The 18,283-nt window shown below is 37.0% G+C and overlaps 3 protein-coding genes across 5 annotated transcripts in view; all 3 read right to left on the reverse strand.

The window, feature by feature from the left end:
* Positions 1-5,996, reverse strand: part of LOC139964585 (solute carrier family 15 member 2-like) — a 39,959-nt gene extending 33,963 nt beyond the window's left edge. Inside the window, exon 1 of the mRNA XM_071966296.1 lies at positions 5,976-5,996. The gene's annotated coding sequence lies outside the window, so the exon portion shown is untranslated. The remainder of the gene's footprint in view (positions 1-5,975) is intronic.
* LOC139964587 (probable G-protein coupled receptor 21) lies at positions 2,121-4,899 on the reverse strand. Its single transcript, XM_071966301.1, has one exon. It carries the CDS (start codon positions 3,241-3,243, stop codon positions 2,122-2,124), a length of 1,122 nt encoding a protein of 373 aa, XP_071822402.1. The 5' UTR covers positions 3,244-4,899; the 3' UTR covers position 2,121.
* Positions 5,997-9,600: 3,604 nt separating the features above from the next.
* The window catches only part of LOC139965012 (epidermal growth factor receptor-like), a 74,709-nt gene continuing 66,026 nt past the window's right edge, over positions 9,601-18,283 (reverse strand). For all 3 annotated transcript variants that reach the window (XM_071967163.1, XM_071967164.1, XM_071967162.1), the window contains exons 15-21: positions 18,197-18,274; positions 17,826-17,969; positions 17,025-17,126; positions 15,291-15,556; positions 13,611-13,746; positions 13,013-13,060; positions 9,601-12,430 (exon numbers count right to left, since the gene is read on the reverse strand). In XM_071967163.1, coding sequence (XP_071823264.1) covers positions 12,413-12,430; positions 13,013-13,060; positions 13,611-13,746; positions 15,291-15,556; positions 17,025-17,126; positions 17,826-17,969; positions 18,197-18,274 — 792 coding nt within the window. In that variant the 3' untranslated portion in view covers positions 9,601-12,412. The remainder of the gene's footprint in view (positions 12,431-13,012; positions 13,061-13,610; positions 13,747-15,290; positions 15,557-17,024; positions 17,127-17,825; positions 17,970-18,196; positions 18,275-18,283) is intronic.

Genomic DNA, 18,283 nt, shown 5'->3' on the forward strand with positions numbered 1-18,283 from the left:
GATAAAAAACAATCTTCAAGGAGTTCAAGATTCACGGTATCTCAAATGGTAGAAATTACCAACGGCCATCCTTCATGAGGTCCAGAGCCTACCCTATAAAACATGAAACCTTGTGATCCTTCGAGGCCAAAATATTAGATAGAACTGTGAGTATATGCTCACGTACCTCAAGATGGAAGTCCCATGGGTGTAAGCAGATGGGTGCAACCCCTCCCAAGTAGATACCCCGGAAGAGAAAATATTACAAAAGAACGGACAGAACATTAAAAATACAGACAGAATATTGCAACACATTCTAGTGTATAATCTATGCGGTACAACCTAACCAGTCGAAAATTGTTCAACATTGTTTCAAAATTTGCAAACCACGTAATTATAAAAAGGTGGTTGTTTCCATATATGATAAAGAGAAAAACAGTCTTACTTAGCATAGAGAGTGTTCTGTTTTTGTTTCGAATTTAGCCTAAACTGTTGATACCGCAATGCTTTGGCAATGAACCGTTTTCTAACTTAAAGAAGAAAAAGGACAAAGCCATCCTTGCCCCTGATATTTTATTGATCGCGTCCTGATTAAAAATCTGTAATTTGGAGGGGAAAAATCATTTGGTTTATTTCCTCTCCTTCCCTATAGGCATCAGTTTGACTTTCATCATGTATGTCAATACAAATAAACGTTCTGATGTAAAAGAATTCTAAGGTTGTATAAGAATTCTTAATTTAAAATCAATGGAACTTTTTGTATATTTAAAAGGCAAGATTCTTTAATGTAAGTAATGCTCTATTTGTCAGCACGCTTACGCACGTCACCCTTTCAAATTCAGTAGAATGGTAATATGTGCATTTGTAAAGAGGCAAGGATGTGTGAACAAAATATAAAAATTAATGTAACGGGTGTTTGATAGGTGCCAATTTGATTCGGTTGGTTCAAACTGATTGATTGATTTATTAATTGCATTTTACAGTCATTTATGGTTAAGATTAAACGGTGACTGTAAGCAATATTATATATAGTATTGATACTTTATAGCCCGAGGAAAGAAAATACTTCGAGTGTTAATAAGGTTTTATAACTGTTCTGGTTTTCAAGATCTCTGGACATTAGCTCACGTCATTGCAGACCTAAATGTTAATGTTAATCCCTTTTGTTAAGACATTATATTAACTTAACCAAAGCCATGTTGCTCTAACTTCATATACACAGCAAAGTGGCCTAGAATGAAATTGAACAGTATTTGTCCATGCCAAATTTGTAGTAACTTGTAAATAGTGTTAAACTTATTTGAGACCATGGAAGAACCTACCATATGTTTTTCCATTGAGATTTGCGTTGCATCTGAGGAACTAACCCTATGGTCAATGTATTTACACTATTAGATGCCATCCGCTTTAATTGATGAGCCTCACATGTTCAAAGGGACATTTCTCAAAGATAAATGGGAGACAGGAATACATGTTATTGGCTGAAAGTGGTATATTTTACTGCTCTACAAATGTCAAAGTTAATTGTGTTCCTATATATAACGTCACCCTTTACTGAAAAAACCCGATTTCTTCTTGACTAATTATAAATTATTGATATTAAAAAGACCATTGTTGTAAATAAAAATATCAATAAAACATAATAATCATGCTTTTTCGGCCATCAACTTCCGTATTGATCTTTATCATGATTCATGGTATGGTCTGAAGTGTTGCTAAACTCAATAAAAAAATGCCAAAAATAATAATAATATATTACTTTCATTATCTCAATTGTTTGATTTATATAATGTTTTTCTACTTCATTAAACCACTAAGGTTACCATGGCGACAACAACGCGTCCGACCTCCTCGATTGCAAACATGACTTAATGCAAGCAAATCGAGACATTGTAAGAAACACTTTTACGACGGTAGACATAAACCAATATAGTACGTCAATTTCAATTAAACATTATACTGAGTAAGTAACGATTGACAAGAAAAACAGAAACATTTCTGTGATTGCAAAATAAAAGAAGAATTAAAAACAGCGTCCTTGATTCATTTGCTAATATCACCGTTTCTTCGTCAACCTCCATCGTACATCATCTATTAAGACTGCGATTTATTTATTTAGGGAGCTATTTCCGTGGACTGTTGTCACAGTATAGTTGTAACAGTTTCATCATTGATCAAACATGTTCCTGGCACAACTATCTGCGTTTGATATTCTTCCGCGAGTGATGATTCAATATCAGTAGTTCCATCCCGCGCAGTGAACACTTTGAAACAACTCGACGGTAAGTTCTTAAACAAATATTTAACGTGAGTTCGAAACTTTTTGTGGACGAAAAAATACACGAAGACGTTGATAAAACTACTTGAAATCAACAGCCAGTAAGAAATGAATTCAACCCATTGAGGTATGTCATTTTGACGTTTGGTTTGATCGGCCGTGTCTTCATCACTGGTATATAGAATCCTGAGAATGATGAAAGGTATCCAAGTTAAATAAAATGTCAGAGTTATGATTATTATCACTTTTAACACCGTCACTGTTTGCTGCCACTGTGGGTTTCTTCTGGCCGACACCATGACGTTACCACGGTGACGGTCGCGCGACCGACCTCTCCGCCAGATATGAACAATTACACGTACAGATAAATAAGAGATCGTAAAGAAAGCGGGTACTTCTATTACCGTGTACGTTATGATCAGGATAACCAGATTTCCGTTGGAAGAATCCAATAGACAGGCATATAAATCTTCGTCGTACTCGGTTTGTATGTAACGATTGAAAAATAAGAACATTTTAATTGCAAATAGAAATACCCATGAACACATGATCGCTAATAAAAGCCGTCGATTTGTTAACCACCTTCGTATCTGTAACGGGTAAAATACAGCGATGTATCGTTCTATGCTCATACCGGCAATCATTGTTAAAGAAACCTCCGATAAGAATCCCTGAAGAAATGCAGTGACGTCACATAGAATATGAGAAAACGGCCATTTTCTCACTATTGATGGATAAATCGAAGTAGCACTTACAAAGGTTGTACACAAGTCAGATATCGCCAGTGACAATAGGAAATAACCGTGTCTATCTCGTAAGGACTTGCAAGTTGCTAGAGCAACTATACCGACGGTGTTTCCCAACAGAATCAAGACGGTTATCAATATAACGGTACACGGTTGTAGGTAACATCCAAAGCCATTACAAGCGTCTTCGCATCGCTCATCTTCACTGCAAAATTGATCTTCGTTGTGGTCGTCTGTCATATTGATCGATATTTGCCAAATTCTTGTCTAATCCAATAAGAGTACGTACGGCTTCTAACTCTCCATGTCCGATTATATTGTCCAGTCGATAATCTGTCAAACGTATTAGTTCATTAGCTTATGATTTGAAACAATAACTGCATGATTACATACAGTAAATTATATACATAGGCTATATATAAATGTATAAATGGCCCATATATTCATAGAAAAATCTATGTGGTCACAGATAAAGTCAGCACAAACACAACTGGCTGTAGTAAGTTTAGTAGAGTGGCTCATTTTTCAATTATGAAAACTCCACTGAAAGTTCACACGTTTGTCCGAGTCCCTACAGGCCATCTTCTGAAGACGTATAAGCAAACAATAGAGTTTGTAGGTATCAAGCATCGCTTCGTATTGCAAGTTCTAAAAACCAGATTGGCAGTATTATAGTTTATCCAGTAAATAGCTAGTTATCTGTACACAATACGGTAGTTTTTAATCTATTATACTAGCGTGTGGCCTTTATATTTGTACAAGGTTTGTATAAATCAATTATCCATCAAATATTTGACGAATATATCGGTTACTACAAGAAAAAAGAAACCCTGATGTCTTTCAAATATATTCCTTTACTCGTGACTTCTTGATTAATTTGTTACAAATTCATGGAATAGCATAGCGTCTGCTGTTTTATCAACACGGTTAGGAGTTAATCGATAACGAAAACCGTGTCAGCAGTACGTTTGATCCAAAATGCGGGTATGGACATAAAATCCCCTGCTAACTCCGTCATCATTCTCCAAAATCTATAATTTGAGCTGATGATGACCGTGTTACATAGTTCATACAATTCTTAGCAATAATGTAGTCTTTACTATAGCACTATATCTTCTTATTCGTTTTGACTTAACTTCCAAGTTTAGGCTATGTAACTCAATATATAGGATATTAGCAAAATGTCATTTAGGGACATGGCGGTATAATGAAAGCAGGTGTGTAGCCAGGTACTACGAGTTGGTAGCAGAGACAATTTAAGGGTGTTCTGTAATTACTTGTGATTCTAATGTACGTATGGTGGTGGCTCAAAGGTGGAGGGGGGGCATAAACAAAATGGTTGGCACAAACAATTGCACATGGATGAGGAAGCTCCCCAGCCTGGTTATGGGCTGGACTCACAATTCAGCAGAACAATGAATATTATGCAGTGCCACTCTTTTTATGATTGTGGGTTACATTATTTAACACATAGTTAATTGCTCCTAGACCCTGCTCATCACTCCCAGTCTAAAGAAGAGGGTTAGCCGAAGGTTTTCATAATATACTTGAGGGGAAAGAAAGAATTAATTACCTAATTAGGCTCTCTCTAGAAGACTGTTCTGTCAAGTCATCCATATCAACTCTTTATAATTCATTCAAATTATGTCAAATAATAAAAAAAGAACAAACCCTCATTCCTGAAAGCCCCGAGGAGAAGTTCCTGACAATTGTTTGACCGTGACCGTCACAGCTTTTCTGTCAATCACCTCGCCCTGGCCCTATGGAAAATAATTCCTGTTGCCCAGGTGCCACCCCTCCCCCATACCAAATTTATTTTGTAATGTAATGCCAAAACTAGGCAGGGAGATACATAACTCTTTGACATAACTTACTTACGTTGATACCTCCAAAATTCTGCTGATTTGAAACTGATTGTTCTGGAAATGATGAAAACCACAAGCTTCAGAGCGGGGGGGGGGGGGGGAGGGAGGGGGTTGTCCTACTAGACCCCCACCACGGGCACTACGGCAGGCCCCTGGGACCCATGCTGACATGGCTTCATGCTCAATCTGTCGCATTACTCACATTCTGTTACCTTCCAAATGTCTGACGACGCCAAGACTTACATTTTACTTCTGGATCCCAATGGGCTTGACAACATATAGTCACCATCAAGAACCATTAGAAAAGAAGGGGCCCTAAACCCATGAACCTGAAATTATATTGCATTCCTTCAATTATATGTCATACTTGATAGAATCTTTTTCCTGGATACGCCATTTTCTAGTTTTATTATATTCTCTGTTCATTTAGTATTTCCTTTTGTCGTAAACCAAACTAAGAAGATATGATGATGAATTTTCTTTCAGTATGATGTACCTAATTAATTCACACTGCTGATATAATAAAAGTACTAGCAACATTAGCTTCTAAACTTACTTAAAAGCAGTCAATGATTCAATGAAGAACAGGACTGCTGTGGAGTAATAGTTTTTTGACGACGTCGCTTCTTATTTATAGTGAGGGCGACAGACAATACTGCCATCTGCTCTGCTGGTAGGTACAAAGTCTTTACATTCTGATAACTATTCTCTTATTATTCTGGTTATTTTGTAGGAAAAATTTACTTTATTCAGTCTTTCTCCTGGAAGAAAGAAACAGATGGTTGATACAAAAACAAACAAAACCTGAAATTCCTGAATTAAAACATTTCAAATATGTTTTCTCTTGTTTTGCGTTTAATCCATACTAGCACTGACGCTTATGACCATCTAAAATTTATGTCACATTACATGAGTAATGTCAGCTTAACCACTGGTTACCATGGGCTTAACCACTGGTTACCATGGGCTTAACCACTGGTTACCATGGGCTTAACCACTGGTTACCATCGGGTAGCATAAATGTGAGATGGCTCTTAAAACAAGAAATGTGTTTTGAGCTGATCTTTAATTTCACGGTTAAAGATATTTCATCTGTTTCATACGTACCGTACTTCTTGTTGGACAAGAGCTGGGCTGCTTCTTTTGTTCTTTGAATAGCTCTCAAGGAATCCTCCTTCTGAAGAGCTTCCTTTTCATTCTCAGATAGAAGAACAATCATCACCTGCCAAAGAGGAATAGACACACTTGTGTCTTTATGTATCGCTGTGTGTGTAAACACCTTGATTCTACAGGCTTTCTCCACTTTGTAGCACTCAGCCATCAACTTCAGATATCCATTTGGGAGTTGAACATCATTTGCAATTCTGATCACAAAGCAGAAAGATTATAAGTCTGTGGCCCAATTGTGTTTTTCACAAAAATGAAGTCAATGATGGTATAACTTAGCAAAGCTAATGCCAAATCATCACCATTACTATCAAAGTATCTTCTTTCGTGTTAGCTTACTTACATCTGCTAGACTGTTATTTGATTTAGTCCAATGAAATGATATCTTAACATTGTTCTTTATGGAAATTTCTTATTGGACTTTGTCATATTTTTATTAAAACAAAGGATATTATTACACCTCATTTTGAGACAATCCCAAGTGATTTCTGCAGATACATTTCATTCTTTAATTAGACTGCGCTATAGTATGTACATACATACATACATACATACATACATACATACATACATACATACGCACGCACGCACGCACGCACGCACGCACGCACGCACGCACGCACGCACGCACGCACGCACGCACGCACGCACGCACGCACGCACGCACGCACGCACGCACGCACGCACGCACGCACGCACGCACGCACGCACGCACGCACGCACGCACGCACGCACGCACGCACGCACGCACGCACGCACGCACGCACGCACGCACGCACGCACGCACGCACGCACATACATACATACATACATACATACATACATACATACACGCACACATACATACATACATACATACATACATACACACACACATACATACATACATACATACATACATACATACATACATACATACATACATACATACATACATACATACATACATACATACATACATACATACATACATACATACATACATACATACATACATACATACATACATACATACATACATACATACATACATACATACATACATACATACATACATACATACATACATACATACATACATACATACATACATACATACATACATACATACATACATACATACATACATACATACATACATACATACATACATACATACATACATACATACATACATACATACATACATACATACATAGTACTGTAGGTCCTGGTTTGGTGTCATTTTATCGAAAAGATACGGCTACGAAACATGTCCACAGTTTTGTCCAAATACAAAAAAATGTACAGGTGCATGTTGTTAACACATTTGCACAACTTCTAGATATGTGAGATAAATTTATTCAACAATGAAGAAACATTGCCATTTCAAAGTCTCAAATGCGTCATTAATGGACCGAACATGTCACATCTTTGACATTTGGGCAGCAATTTGCTATATTTACATATATATTACAAAACAGTGCCAAGTATAACGTTTCTGACAATGTTGAGATAATGGGGTATACACCTGCGCATCAGTTACGTATAAATGAATAGATGGTACCGAAACTAGAAATGAATACTGTATATGCTTTGTCATGCAGACTACGTCAAACCAGTCCTAAACAACGCAAAATGTTTACTGAGCACTATTATATTGATGCTCTCACAGAGGAGGAGGTGGAGGGGGGGGGGAATGGGAGGGAGGGAGGGAGGGAGGGAAGAAGGAGTGAACTGGGTACCTACATGGTACCGTACCTAAACAAATGCTTAAAACAAATGCCATACACATCTTTACACCTATACTGGAATTTGGCCATTTGCATAGAAGATTTTGCACAGCGATACTGGATAAATTATTCCTGAAACAGCCTGCAAATACTTCGAACATTGAAGGCATTAGTGTTCTTATATACTGTTAGTACTTGTAAGTCTTACTTGCCCTATGTCTATATGTAGTGTTACTGTAGTTGCAACACCAGGCTACGCCAATTAGCTTAGGCCATAGTAAGACTAAGAAGTAGTAAGATAAACAGAATCAGCATAATGCTAAGTTACAGACTTTAAAAGTATGCCAATAATCACTTGCTCTTGTACACATATACACATATATTAAAGTGGTCAATTTACCTTTTTCTAAGATTTCATCGTGAAGAAGTGGTACTCTCTTCCACTTGTAAGTTGTATTGTATGTTACTGCGCTAAGTCACTGTGAACCTAGCGTTACGCAGTACCATGTAACACTTGCTAGTCCTGGAGGTGAGTGTGTTGTTGTTTTCCTAAACATTGCGCAATATTCGACACGCACAATCGAGGTATTTGGTACTTAGTTCCGCTCTCCGAATCTGCGGTGTTACCTTAATGACATCATTGTAAGTTACATTTACGCGTAAGTTGATTGGTAGGCGTGTCGGTGTGCCAATGAATTATATGTGCTTTTTCCATATACCTTTCGTGATGTTTTGGTTTATAATTTTTCTAATAGATCGAACGTCGCACGTGGAAAATTGGAATGCCCTAGTTTAACAAATGAAAGTGAGGGATCAAAAACATACTCCTCTCTCACTTTTCAAAGTGGTGAGGAGAAAACAACCCTCTCTCCCCGATTGTCACGATAAATAACCGTTTGCTATCCATCCTTAAAGCAGCATTTTGCGTCCTTTTCTATGATTTTTCTCAACCTCACTGACTCCACTATGCCATAACGACATACATAACTAGCTTATCTATTTATATTTTACATCAAATGGTGGCATAAAAGTCGAAAAAATTGCAACTTTCAACTTTGTTGTTCTCCAAGATATTTTCCGTTGGGAACCCAATAAACCTCGCCCATAATATGAATATTTAAACACTACGAACGTCATTGACAGATACGTAATATAACACTACGCTTGATTTGTGTACAGTCTATATGGCAGTTGTACCAGAGAGTTGCATAACAACTCCCTGGTTGTACCATCGCAAAGCCTTGAATCTATTTTTAGCAACGTCTCGTAACTAAACCTGCATCTCTGGTTGGTTGAATTCAAACTAGTGGGTTTGGGAACTGAATGCGATTAATTCTGTATGTGGAATACTCGCCAATTAACGGTTTTGGCAGGGAAAAACTTGGCTAATATCTTAATTTGCTGTTTTGTGATTTGATGTATGTAAAAAACTCGATGGACATGTCAAAAGAGTAGAAAACGGCGACCAAACGCAAAATGCTCATGAATAAACATACTATTCACTGATTGGTGGAATTCAAACTAGTGGATTTGGAGATATGAAACTTTGTCGAGGACACTTTTACTCGTTATCGACATAAATCGTTAATTACTCGCTAGTTAACGCTCTTGGCAGGGTGAAACTTGGATGGTATCTTAGTTTGCTGTTTTATGATTGATACATCTAAAAAAATCGATGCACATGTTAAAAAGGTGGAAAAAAGCGACCCAACGCAAAATGCTGCTTTAACGTCGTTAAGCAGTGAAGTCAACGTTAATAATCCGTAGCAAGAAATGTTTGCTGTAAGTGTTGAACTTCTTGTATGAATGTAATTAAAAAGATTGTTAATAAATGGAATGAACGAAATGTGTGGTTACCAAGACGTTCTTTTTATTCATGTATATATGCCATTTACAGTGCCATACTATTACAAATTATAATTGACAATTCAATCTCATTTATCTTTGTTATTTATCTATATTTGCATTTTTTTTTTTTGCCTTTCACCTTTCAAATCAAAACAGTACACAAAGAAGTAAAGGCGGCACAAACAACATCTACTTTTGTATCATTTCCATATATTTTGTTATATGAAAAAGAAAATTACAAAAGGTTGTGTTTTTCATGTTGCCATGAAATATGTATGCCATAACATTAAAGATGAAGGTTTAAGACGGTTATTGGTTAGTATAGGCTGTTATTTTATACCACTCTTATTTTGTTATGAAATGACCCTTCAACGACCAGATATTCGTCGAACAACGTGTCTGGATTACTTAGTTTACCACAAACTATATATCAGGTAAATTCCTCAGAAACAGCACAGGACTCAATGACAATTACATATATGTCCTGTGGAATGCATTGTCAGTTAGCCAAGTACAAATTGTGTATCATGTTATCCCTTGATGCTATATATAGTATTGTTTGCATTCTGAACTGAATTATACGATCGAGTTAAGACTTTATACGAAACAATGGATTAAATTTCAGGCCTGGACTGAGTAGTTGACTTCATTATCCATCCTGTCTTAAAGGAGCATTTTAGAGATTTATCATACATTAAATGTGAATAGCTTTAGAAACATCAAATTTTTGTTTTATAAATGTTAAAAGTTAATTTTTCGCCGAAGTAATTCTAAAATGTGTAAGCAAAAATAAAGAAAGAAGTAGACCAGTTATACATTAATTAATTATGAAGTACTAACTAAACACTTCGGTATTTATAAAATCACCAAAATAAAATATAAATGATAAAATCGAAACACATTTTGACGATATGTACAAAGGTCATAAAGACAGAAAAATTAAAAAAAAAAATTTAAAATTCTCAAATTCCCCTACCTCCACTCACCCTAATCACTACCCAACCCTATACCCCACTACTCAAATGTACAAGCAATTAATTGAAGATTCAAACATATTGTCAAATGAAAGGGAAAAAATACGAACATTCAAGAAAGACATTGAAGCATTACCCCTACATATGCATGTTCTTAGTAAACTGTAAGAACATAAACATGGTTCAAGTTATTTCTAATACTGTGAATCTGTAGTGATTTACTTTCGTCCACCCTCCTCTACAATTGAATATTCCGTGACGGGTTTCCGGAAGTCCCTGATTTTCAGGAGTTGGAAAGTTTTTAGGAAGCGTGGGCACAACCGACGAACGACGCGAGTGATATACTTGGCACCTGTTCATATTTTGTAGCGAACGTCTTCTACCGCTATGATTCTCGGATTTTAGTATATTTTGAGGACCCTTTCGCAGAACGTATATTTTTATCTGTGGAATTTACCCGAGGACATTTTATTCAGCCTTAAATTCGACTAAACTTCGAAGAACACTTCAGCGTTACAGTATATATATAGCCTACCGTTGGTTCGACCAATTACGCTTAAACGTAGGTCTACTTTACCTACTTTTACTTATACTTATAGCCATCGCGCCGAGCGAGGACTTGTATCTTATTATAATCTAGATGTAGCGTAAGCATCCATACTTCTAAAAAGGGGCTGGCGAAAATATTCGCCACCGATTCGTATAGTGTTTACGCGATAATTCATGTATCATTTTATAACCTGGAAGCGATTTGATCGCGAGAGCGTTTACGCGATATATCATATTCCATTTTATTACTGGAAGCTATTTGATCGCGAAAGCTCTATAATTTTTAGCACATAGCGCCATCATTTGTAATCTAGCCTGTGAGCTTATACATTCTGGTTACATCAACACAAGTCGACCTAGACTACTGATTCCATCGTTAACAACAAGCCAGGATCCAAACGGTGAAAGAACATAGTATTTAAAGGTATGTCGATCTTTTTATACTTTTGATTAGTTTCTCCATCGTAACATCTAAACTGGTGACCCCGACGTGATTTTTTTCCACCCATATACTGGCCTTGTTTTAGATTTAGGTTCTGCTTGTTTACTCTGTTCTGTAGTCTGTAGCCTAACGTTTGGCGTACTTTATACTAGCGTTACAATGATGGTGTAACGTTGGAATATTATTACTTCAGTGTTGGGCTATTTTCGATACTAACTTTTGGCAAGAGACATGATCGGTTTGCCTCAATATTTACCAGACGGAGGATCATCCCACTTGGAAACGTTGTACCTCTCCTTCTTGGCTATCTGTTATCCAGTCTTGGTCACTTCAAAATGTTTTTCAAACTTTTCACCAAATAGATGGCGCACTTCCATTTTTAGTTCTCACGCAGCAACATCTGTCATGCACCCACATTTTAGCAGGCTTAAATAATAAAACTAAACTTTGAAGAACATATCTCCTTTGTTACACTCCAAATCATCACTGAATAAATTTCAATTTAGAGAGTGACGAAAAATTCGTCAGGAAAAAGACCACGAAAGATTAAAAACATGTTTGACAACAGCACCATGTTTGTTTTTTCAAGTTTATTAATTTGATAGGCAATAGGCCTACATATGATCCTTTGAAAAACGTTCTGAGATTTAATCCTTTGATGTACTGCTCCAACTTCCATAAATAATTTATGAATCCACCTCCGACCCCTTTGGAGATCTTCTCAACTTCAACTCATTCACTCTTATCCTTCAAGTTCAGTATTCTTTTTCCCCCTCACGTTCCACCAGATTTTTTACTGGGACTGACAAATGGCATATTCGATGTGATGTCACGTGAGGTATGATGTAATGTCTATGCTATGCCATTACCCTGCAAAAGTTCAAATTACATAAAGGTTTACCCTTCAGCTGTGAAGTCATTCATGCAATTTTATTCAAACCTTACTTTTTCTATAAAAAAAAAGAGATATAGGGGGGGGGGAGTCGGTGGGGAGAACATCTTTTCGAGATTGACAATGGTAGTTACAGCATACAAGACGTGATGAAATTTGTGAAGATTTATATACTGTTTAAATCAAGTTTAACAGTTTTAGTCGAATCAGTGCAGCCATCTTTGTTGCCCCCCCCCCAAATTATTAAAATGATAACGAACAAATACCAAATAATTATTTCCAAAAAATATCGATTCACTGTTGTTCGTAATTAATATTATACGAAAACGTATCCGGGCAGATTATTTGCTACAATGTATACATATATATAAATATATATATATATATATTTTTAAATATTTGTTATGAGATTATGATAAGTATCCATGGATTAATGTTTTTGTCTGGAATATGTTAGCTTGATCTTTCTTTGAGTCATACCAGAAGAAATTTGGTAAAATTGACGCAAATTTTGGAAAATAAGAAAAGAAAAGAATACAGCTGTATTTACTGGGACTTACCCCATCATCACGATCACTTTCCTCTGTCTTCGTCATATCGTTCAAATACTGAAAAACCAAAAAAATATTTAAAGTTAAAATTGCTAAATATGAAACGATATATCAACTGTTTTTAATTGAATGCATTTCATCGAATCATAGTTCAAACGCATAAATGGATAAACGGTTCCATCTTTATCAAAGGCTTACTGTCTTCATACCACGACAGAATCGGTATACCATCAAGATATATCATATTGTGCAGACTAGACATATCATGGATCTCAGAGCCGCAGAGGTATCTCTATGTACGGCTCTGATCTAGCAATGAGAACAGCGCCATCTATTTCTTTGAAATAGGCGTTGGCGTTTATCTGTACTACTTTGTCCAAATTGTACGTTTCAACAAGCGTAACATCCATGGATAAAATCAAACGAATCTAATATCAATAACTTTTGAGTTATGGTTAAAGCAAAAATTTGTGTTATGAGTATCGAGATTCCAGGGAGAGGAATAAGGGGGTGGTGGAGGGGGTGGTGGTGAGGGAGAATGATTCCAAGTTTGTATACCTCTGTCTTCCCATCCCTTCCACCCCAGATCTTCAAACGTGTCACTTACCATTGCATTAGGAGCTCTGTGGATTGGTCCTTTCAGTTTCAGTACTACGATTACTATGGCAACGACTAATACCACCACAAGGACGAGAATTGTGATCAATATTAAGACTTTTAGAGGCGAACTTGCAGGAGAAGCTCTGAAAATAGTTGAGAAAAACAGAGAACGAAAGAGATTAACAACATAAATATACTTATATCATTCTTATTAAAAACAGAAACGCAAAGCACAAACGATGGCGCTAAACTTAAATTGCAAAATTTAAATGATAGACATTGGAAAAAAAAAGTTTGTTGTGAAGTATATAACTGTAATCAGTTCAAAATCTTTTAACGCAAGTCGTTATTTAATAATTATATTTATATATATTCGAAAATGCCAGAAAATGAAGGACCACTCCAAATAAATCGTCATTGGTGCATGCTGCATAATACCCTACTACAATTTCCACCCAAACAGAACACAATTGTACGGCTTATACATGCTCTAGGGGCTAATAAAGTATATATTTATGATCACATGTGTTATAACACTGATTTATAAACTTCATTGTGTTCAATCATCTAGTTGGTTGACCCAACAATGACATTACTCTCAACGACTGTGTTTTTCAAGTTAAGGTGAAAGTGATTGATGTCTTCTTATTGGAGGAGGGAGTCCAAAACACTTATATTAACACATAAGATCGTGTTATCACATGAGAGTGTATTAAAGCTTATTACACAATACAAACAGGAACATTGATATGATTCTATGTAGTATCTGTTCGAGTCTGGCTGAATTAACGGATGGGTTGTGAAGGTTAAGTGAATGGAAGGGGATGAGTAAGGTTGTGACTATAGACTACAAGAGACAGTTGTTTCTCTGCCTATCACAGACCTGTCAACCTGTTTGACCCCCAAATAGGGAGAATAAAAATTTTCAGGGCCAAAAAATAGGGAGAACAAGGGGAAAATAGGGAGGTTGGTAATTTTCAACTGAAACGATACGAATACTCTTAAGTAAGTATAGTGTACTGATGCAATACAGTGAGAGAATCATCCAATCAGTGATTCATGTTGTAGTTTAAAGCAGCTCGCTTCGCTTATTACAGGGTTTCTTTAGTAGGCTTCCATTTGAAACAGGGACCAGTGGATTCTGGGTACTACGACTTCATGGATAGTATGCTAGAAAGAGTCCCATCAAGCTTGAGACTTGACCGACTGTCTGTCTTGTTCTTGCGAACTACATTGAATAGCCTTTCCTGTTCAGCATTACCGTGGGACTATTGTTGGCTATTTTCAGAAATTTCGCAAGTGATGGAACATTAAAAAACCGGGAAAACAGAATATGAAACCGGGAGGCCGGGAGACTCGGGTAAAAAGCGGGAGAGCTGACGGGTCTGTATCATCTTATTCATAGCCTTCATCTTAGCCTACCGTATAGTTTGCGCATATGTAGCATGTATAGGTTGTCATTGTTGTCCTGACATGTGCTAGCAAGATCAGAAAAGGACACAGGTAACCAGAAATTTAGATGCATGTAATAGCTCCCCACATATGACCCCCCCCCCCCGCACCAGCCCCCTCCCTCGCATAATGACGTGTAAATATTATTTGAGAAAATTTTTCGTTTAGTAAACAGGAAGGCACCGAGTTGTCATGTTAGACACCCATTGACCTTTCAGTCTTTCAGAAATCTTACTCAAATCTTTTGCTCATCTCGCAAACCCCGTTGGTATCTTCGTGGCTGTCTGGACATTCCGCAACACAGGCGCCATCTAACTTCACGTGTTCACACACCAGACACCCTTTATTGGTTTCATTGTGGCACCCTTCATTGCACTCTGGATGACAAGACTTACAGATATTGTCTTCACTTTTGAATGAGTTTTCAGGACATGCTGCCACACACGTGTATGTCTCTAACATATATGGAAACTCCACTGGACACTCGGTAACACACTTTCGCTGTGGAAAGATAAATAAGGTGCATTTTCAAGATTGAATGAGAATCTTAAAATGTAATCGACTGAAGAGGTACGGTAAAGTAAGGCAACATGATATTCTCTTCGCTTGTTGATCCTTTCTCTTCCAATTCGTCCATACCTTTACAACTCACCCCCCCCCCCTCCCGGCTGCGAGTTTTTTTTATGCAGGTAGGTTCGTACCATTGTGTATATTGAAAGCCAATCACAGCCAAGTTCATTTTGACGTCATCAAGCATGCACGTGTCACTCGCTCTAAAGCAGTAAGATTTGTAAACAATGTCGATCTGATGCTGTATGAGCATTGTGAGTTCGAATCTCACATCTGCCGAAAATTTTTGTTGTTGTCATTAGCTCGTTTTTATCTTTTATTTTCTCCCAAACCAAGCATTTTTTTTGTTCAGAAATCTTTTTCATTTCTTCGCATTTTTATAACTTCCCAAGTGCAACCTTTACTGTGAACTCAATACAAATACAGTATTGTCTTCAACACATCACATACAACAAGAAAAAATGTTTCTCCGATTCTTTCTTAGATAAATGCTAGATCTTTTGTAATGTGTGTCACTGAAGCTGTGAAGGCAAAACTTAGAATAATGATTATTAGGCCTAACCTAGTAGCCTTTTAATGATACAATTTGTAGGTCTGTTATTATTTCAATTCTTAATGACTGTCTAAGTAATACATAATACTTTGTGTCAACTGCAAATTTCGCAAAACTACTCCCTGAACAATTCGTATGCACAAAGATACGTTAAGAAGATCACTAAGATAGGAAATTTGTGGCAAAGAATTCTTACCAGGTTTCCAAAATTTTGGAACGAACACAGATTTCATATTAAAAAACTAAAAATGTAGTCGGTGTATGGCTAAAGCTAAAGGAATAGCTTCGCTAGAGATTACTGCAGCATTGTTGTTGCATCTGGCTAGCACGTCAGGTTGAACTTATCGACTTTAAATATTAAGTGTTTCATGCTCAGGCTAGCACGTCAGGTTGAACTTATCGACTTTAAATATTAAGTGTTTCATGCTTTCCGTGTCATATTTGATGACGTCAAAATAAACTTGGATGTGATTGGCTATTCAATATACACAATAGTACGAACCTACCTGCATAAAAAAAACTCGCCTCCCGGCTTTCACATTATGCTAACAGTTTACCTTCTCCCTACTCATCAGGTACCTCCCCCATCCTCATATATAAACATATATGTTTGCACTGTACCTACTTATTATCCCTCTTAACATTAACTGTTACTACCGTTACTGCGTCCATCTCCCATTCATATTTATCCTACCTCTGTCTGTGCTTCCATCAAATATCAACATCATTGCCCGCATTTTAAAACACAGAGGGGTGGGGTGGGTTGTGGGAGGGGTAGGGAAGGGGCCATCTATCCCGCAACTTCACAACATTCCCATAGAGTAGAGGTAAGGAGAATGCGTTTACCTTATCGTCTTCCAGAAGTACTTCTAAGTTTTCACATTTTGTACAATCAGTATCCGTTCCGTTATTACAATGAAGACAGGTTGGGTCGCAATTTCTACAAATCTATACACACACAAAAAATAATAAGAAATAATAGTCAAAGAATAAATAAATATATTAAATAAATGAGAAAGAGATAGAAAAAAAGAAAGAAAAGTTTTAGAACAATATATATAGATGTTATTGTGTTATACGAGCGATGTTACTCTAGAAAAACGTTTACTCGTGGCTTGTTTACTAGAATCATCTGTTTATTATTAACGTCCATATATGACCCCAATTATTCTCTATAAGTTAGGTTAGTTGAGTGGTTGCCTGGCCTGTGTGAGAGGAAGGGTGGCAGGGGCCGGGGGGGGGGCGGTGTTCACAAGCTGCTACAAAACACGTGAACATCAAGGATAGCTTAAAGACATCCTGTCTGTGTTATCTAAGTTGCCCTCTGCATTTCTGAAACCCTCCTGCAATTTGATTGCGATCAGAAGGGCGCCATGATTAACTGACCTCATTTTCCGCCAACCAGCTTTCAGCAGAATAGTTAAGGTATCTCCAATCCTCTCACACATCAGGATAAAATATGTCGGTCATGATATTTATGTAGTATGGACTTGGCCAGACTGAAGCTGCAGACCGCTGTATAAATGGTTTTGTGTTTTCAAATTTGAATTTATTCGAATACGTCTGTAGTCCAATAAGATTGCATTATAACTTGTTCATGTTTTGTAATTATGCATGTTCATGATTATATACGTAATACATCAGTACCTTATCAGCGTCTGGGTATTCTGAGCTCGAGCACTGCTCAACACAGTATATACCACGCGTGTGTCTCTTGCATAATCTACATCCGGTAGAATCTCCTGCTCGTTCACACCCTCCTTCACACTCAGGGTGACACTTCTGACACACCTGGAGAAAGTAAACATACCATAGTCAACTTAAGCAAGTAGAGAACATGCAACCCAAGCAGGCCAGTCACTAAACTTAACTTAAACTTCATATATGTTTAAATAAAGTAAGTGAAATATAAGTGCAACCTGGATAGATACCAGTCTTGACTTGTCTGCAACAAATCAAAATTAATGTTGTGTCTAAGGTCATCTTTCAAGATTATTCGAAATGCAATTTGAACTCACCGATGAATTAGGATACATGTTCGAGTTCACTTGCAGGTGATCAACATCACAGGAATCTAGAGAATCTAAACACCTCATCTGTTAAAG

The sequence above is a fragment of the Apostichopus japonicus genome, chromosome 23 (assembly GCF_037975245.1).
Source record: "Apostichopus japonicus isolate 1M-3 chromosome 23, ASM3797524v1, whole genome shotgun sequence".
Lineage (NCBI taxonomy): Eukaryota > Metazoa > Echinodermata > Holothuroidea > Aspidochirotida > Stichopodidae > Apostichopus > Apostichopus japonicus.

Coding starts and splice junctions, on each gene's coding strand:
- LOC139964587 (XM_071966301.1), bottom strand. CDS start 3,243: ATGACAGACGACCACAACGAAGATCAATTTTGCAGTGAAGATGAGCGA.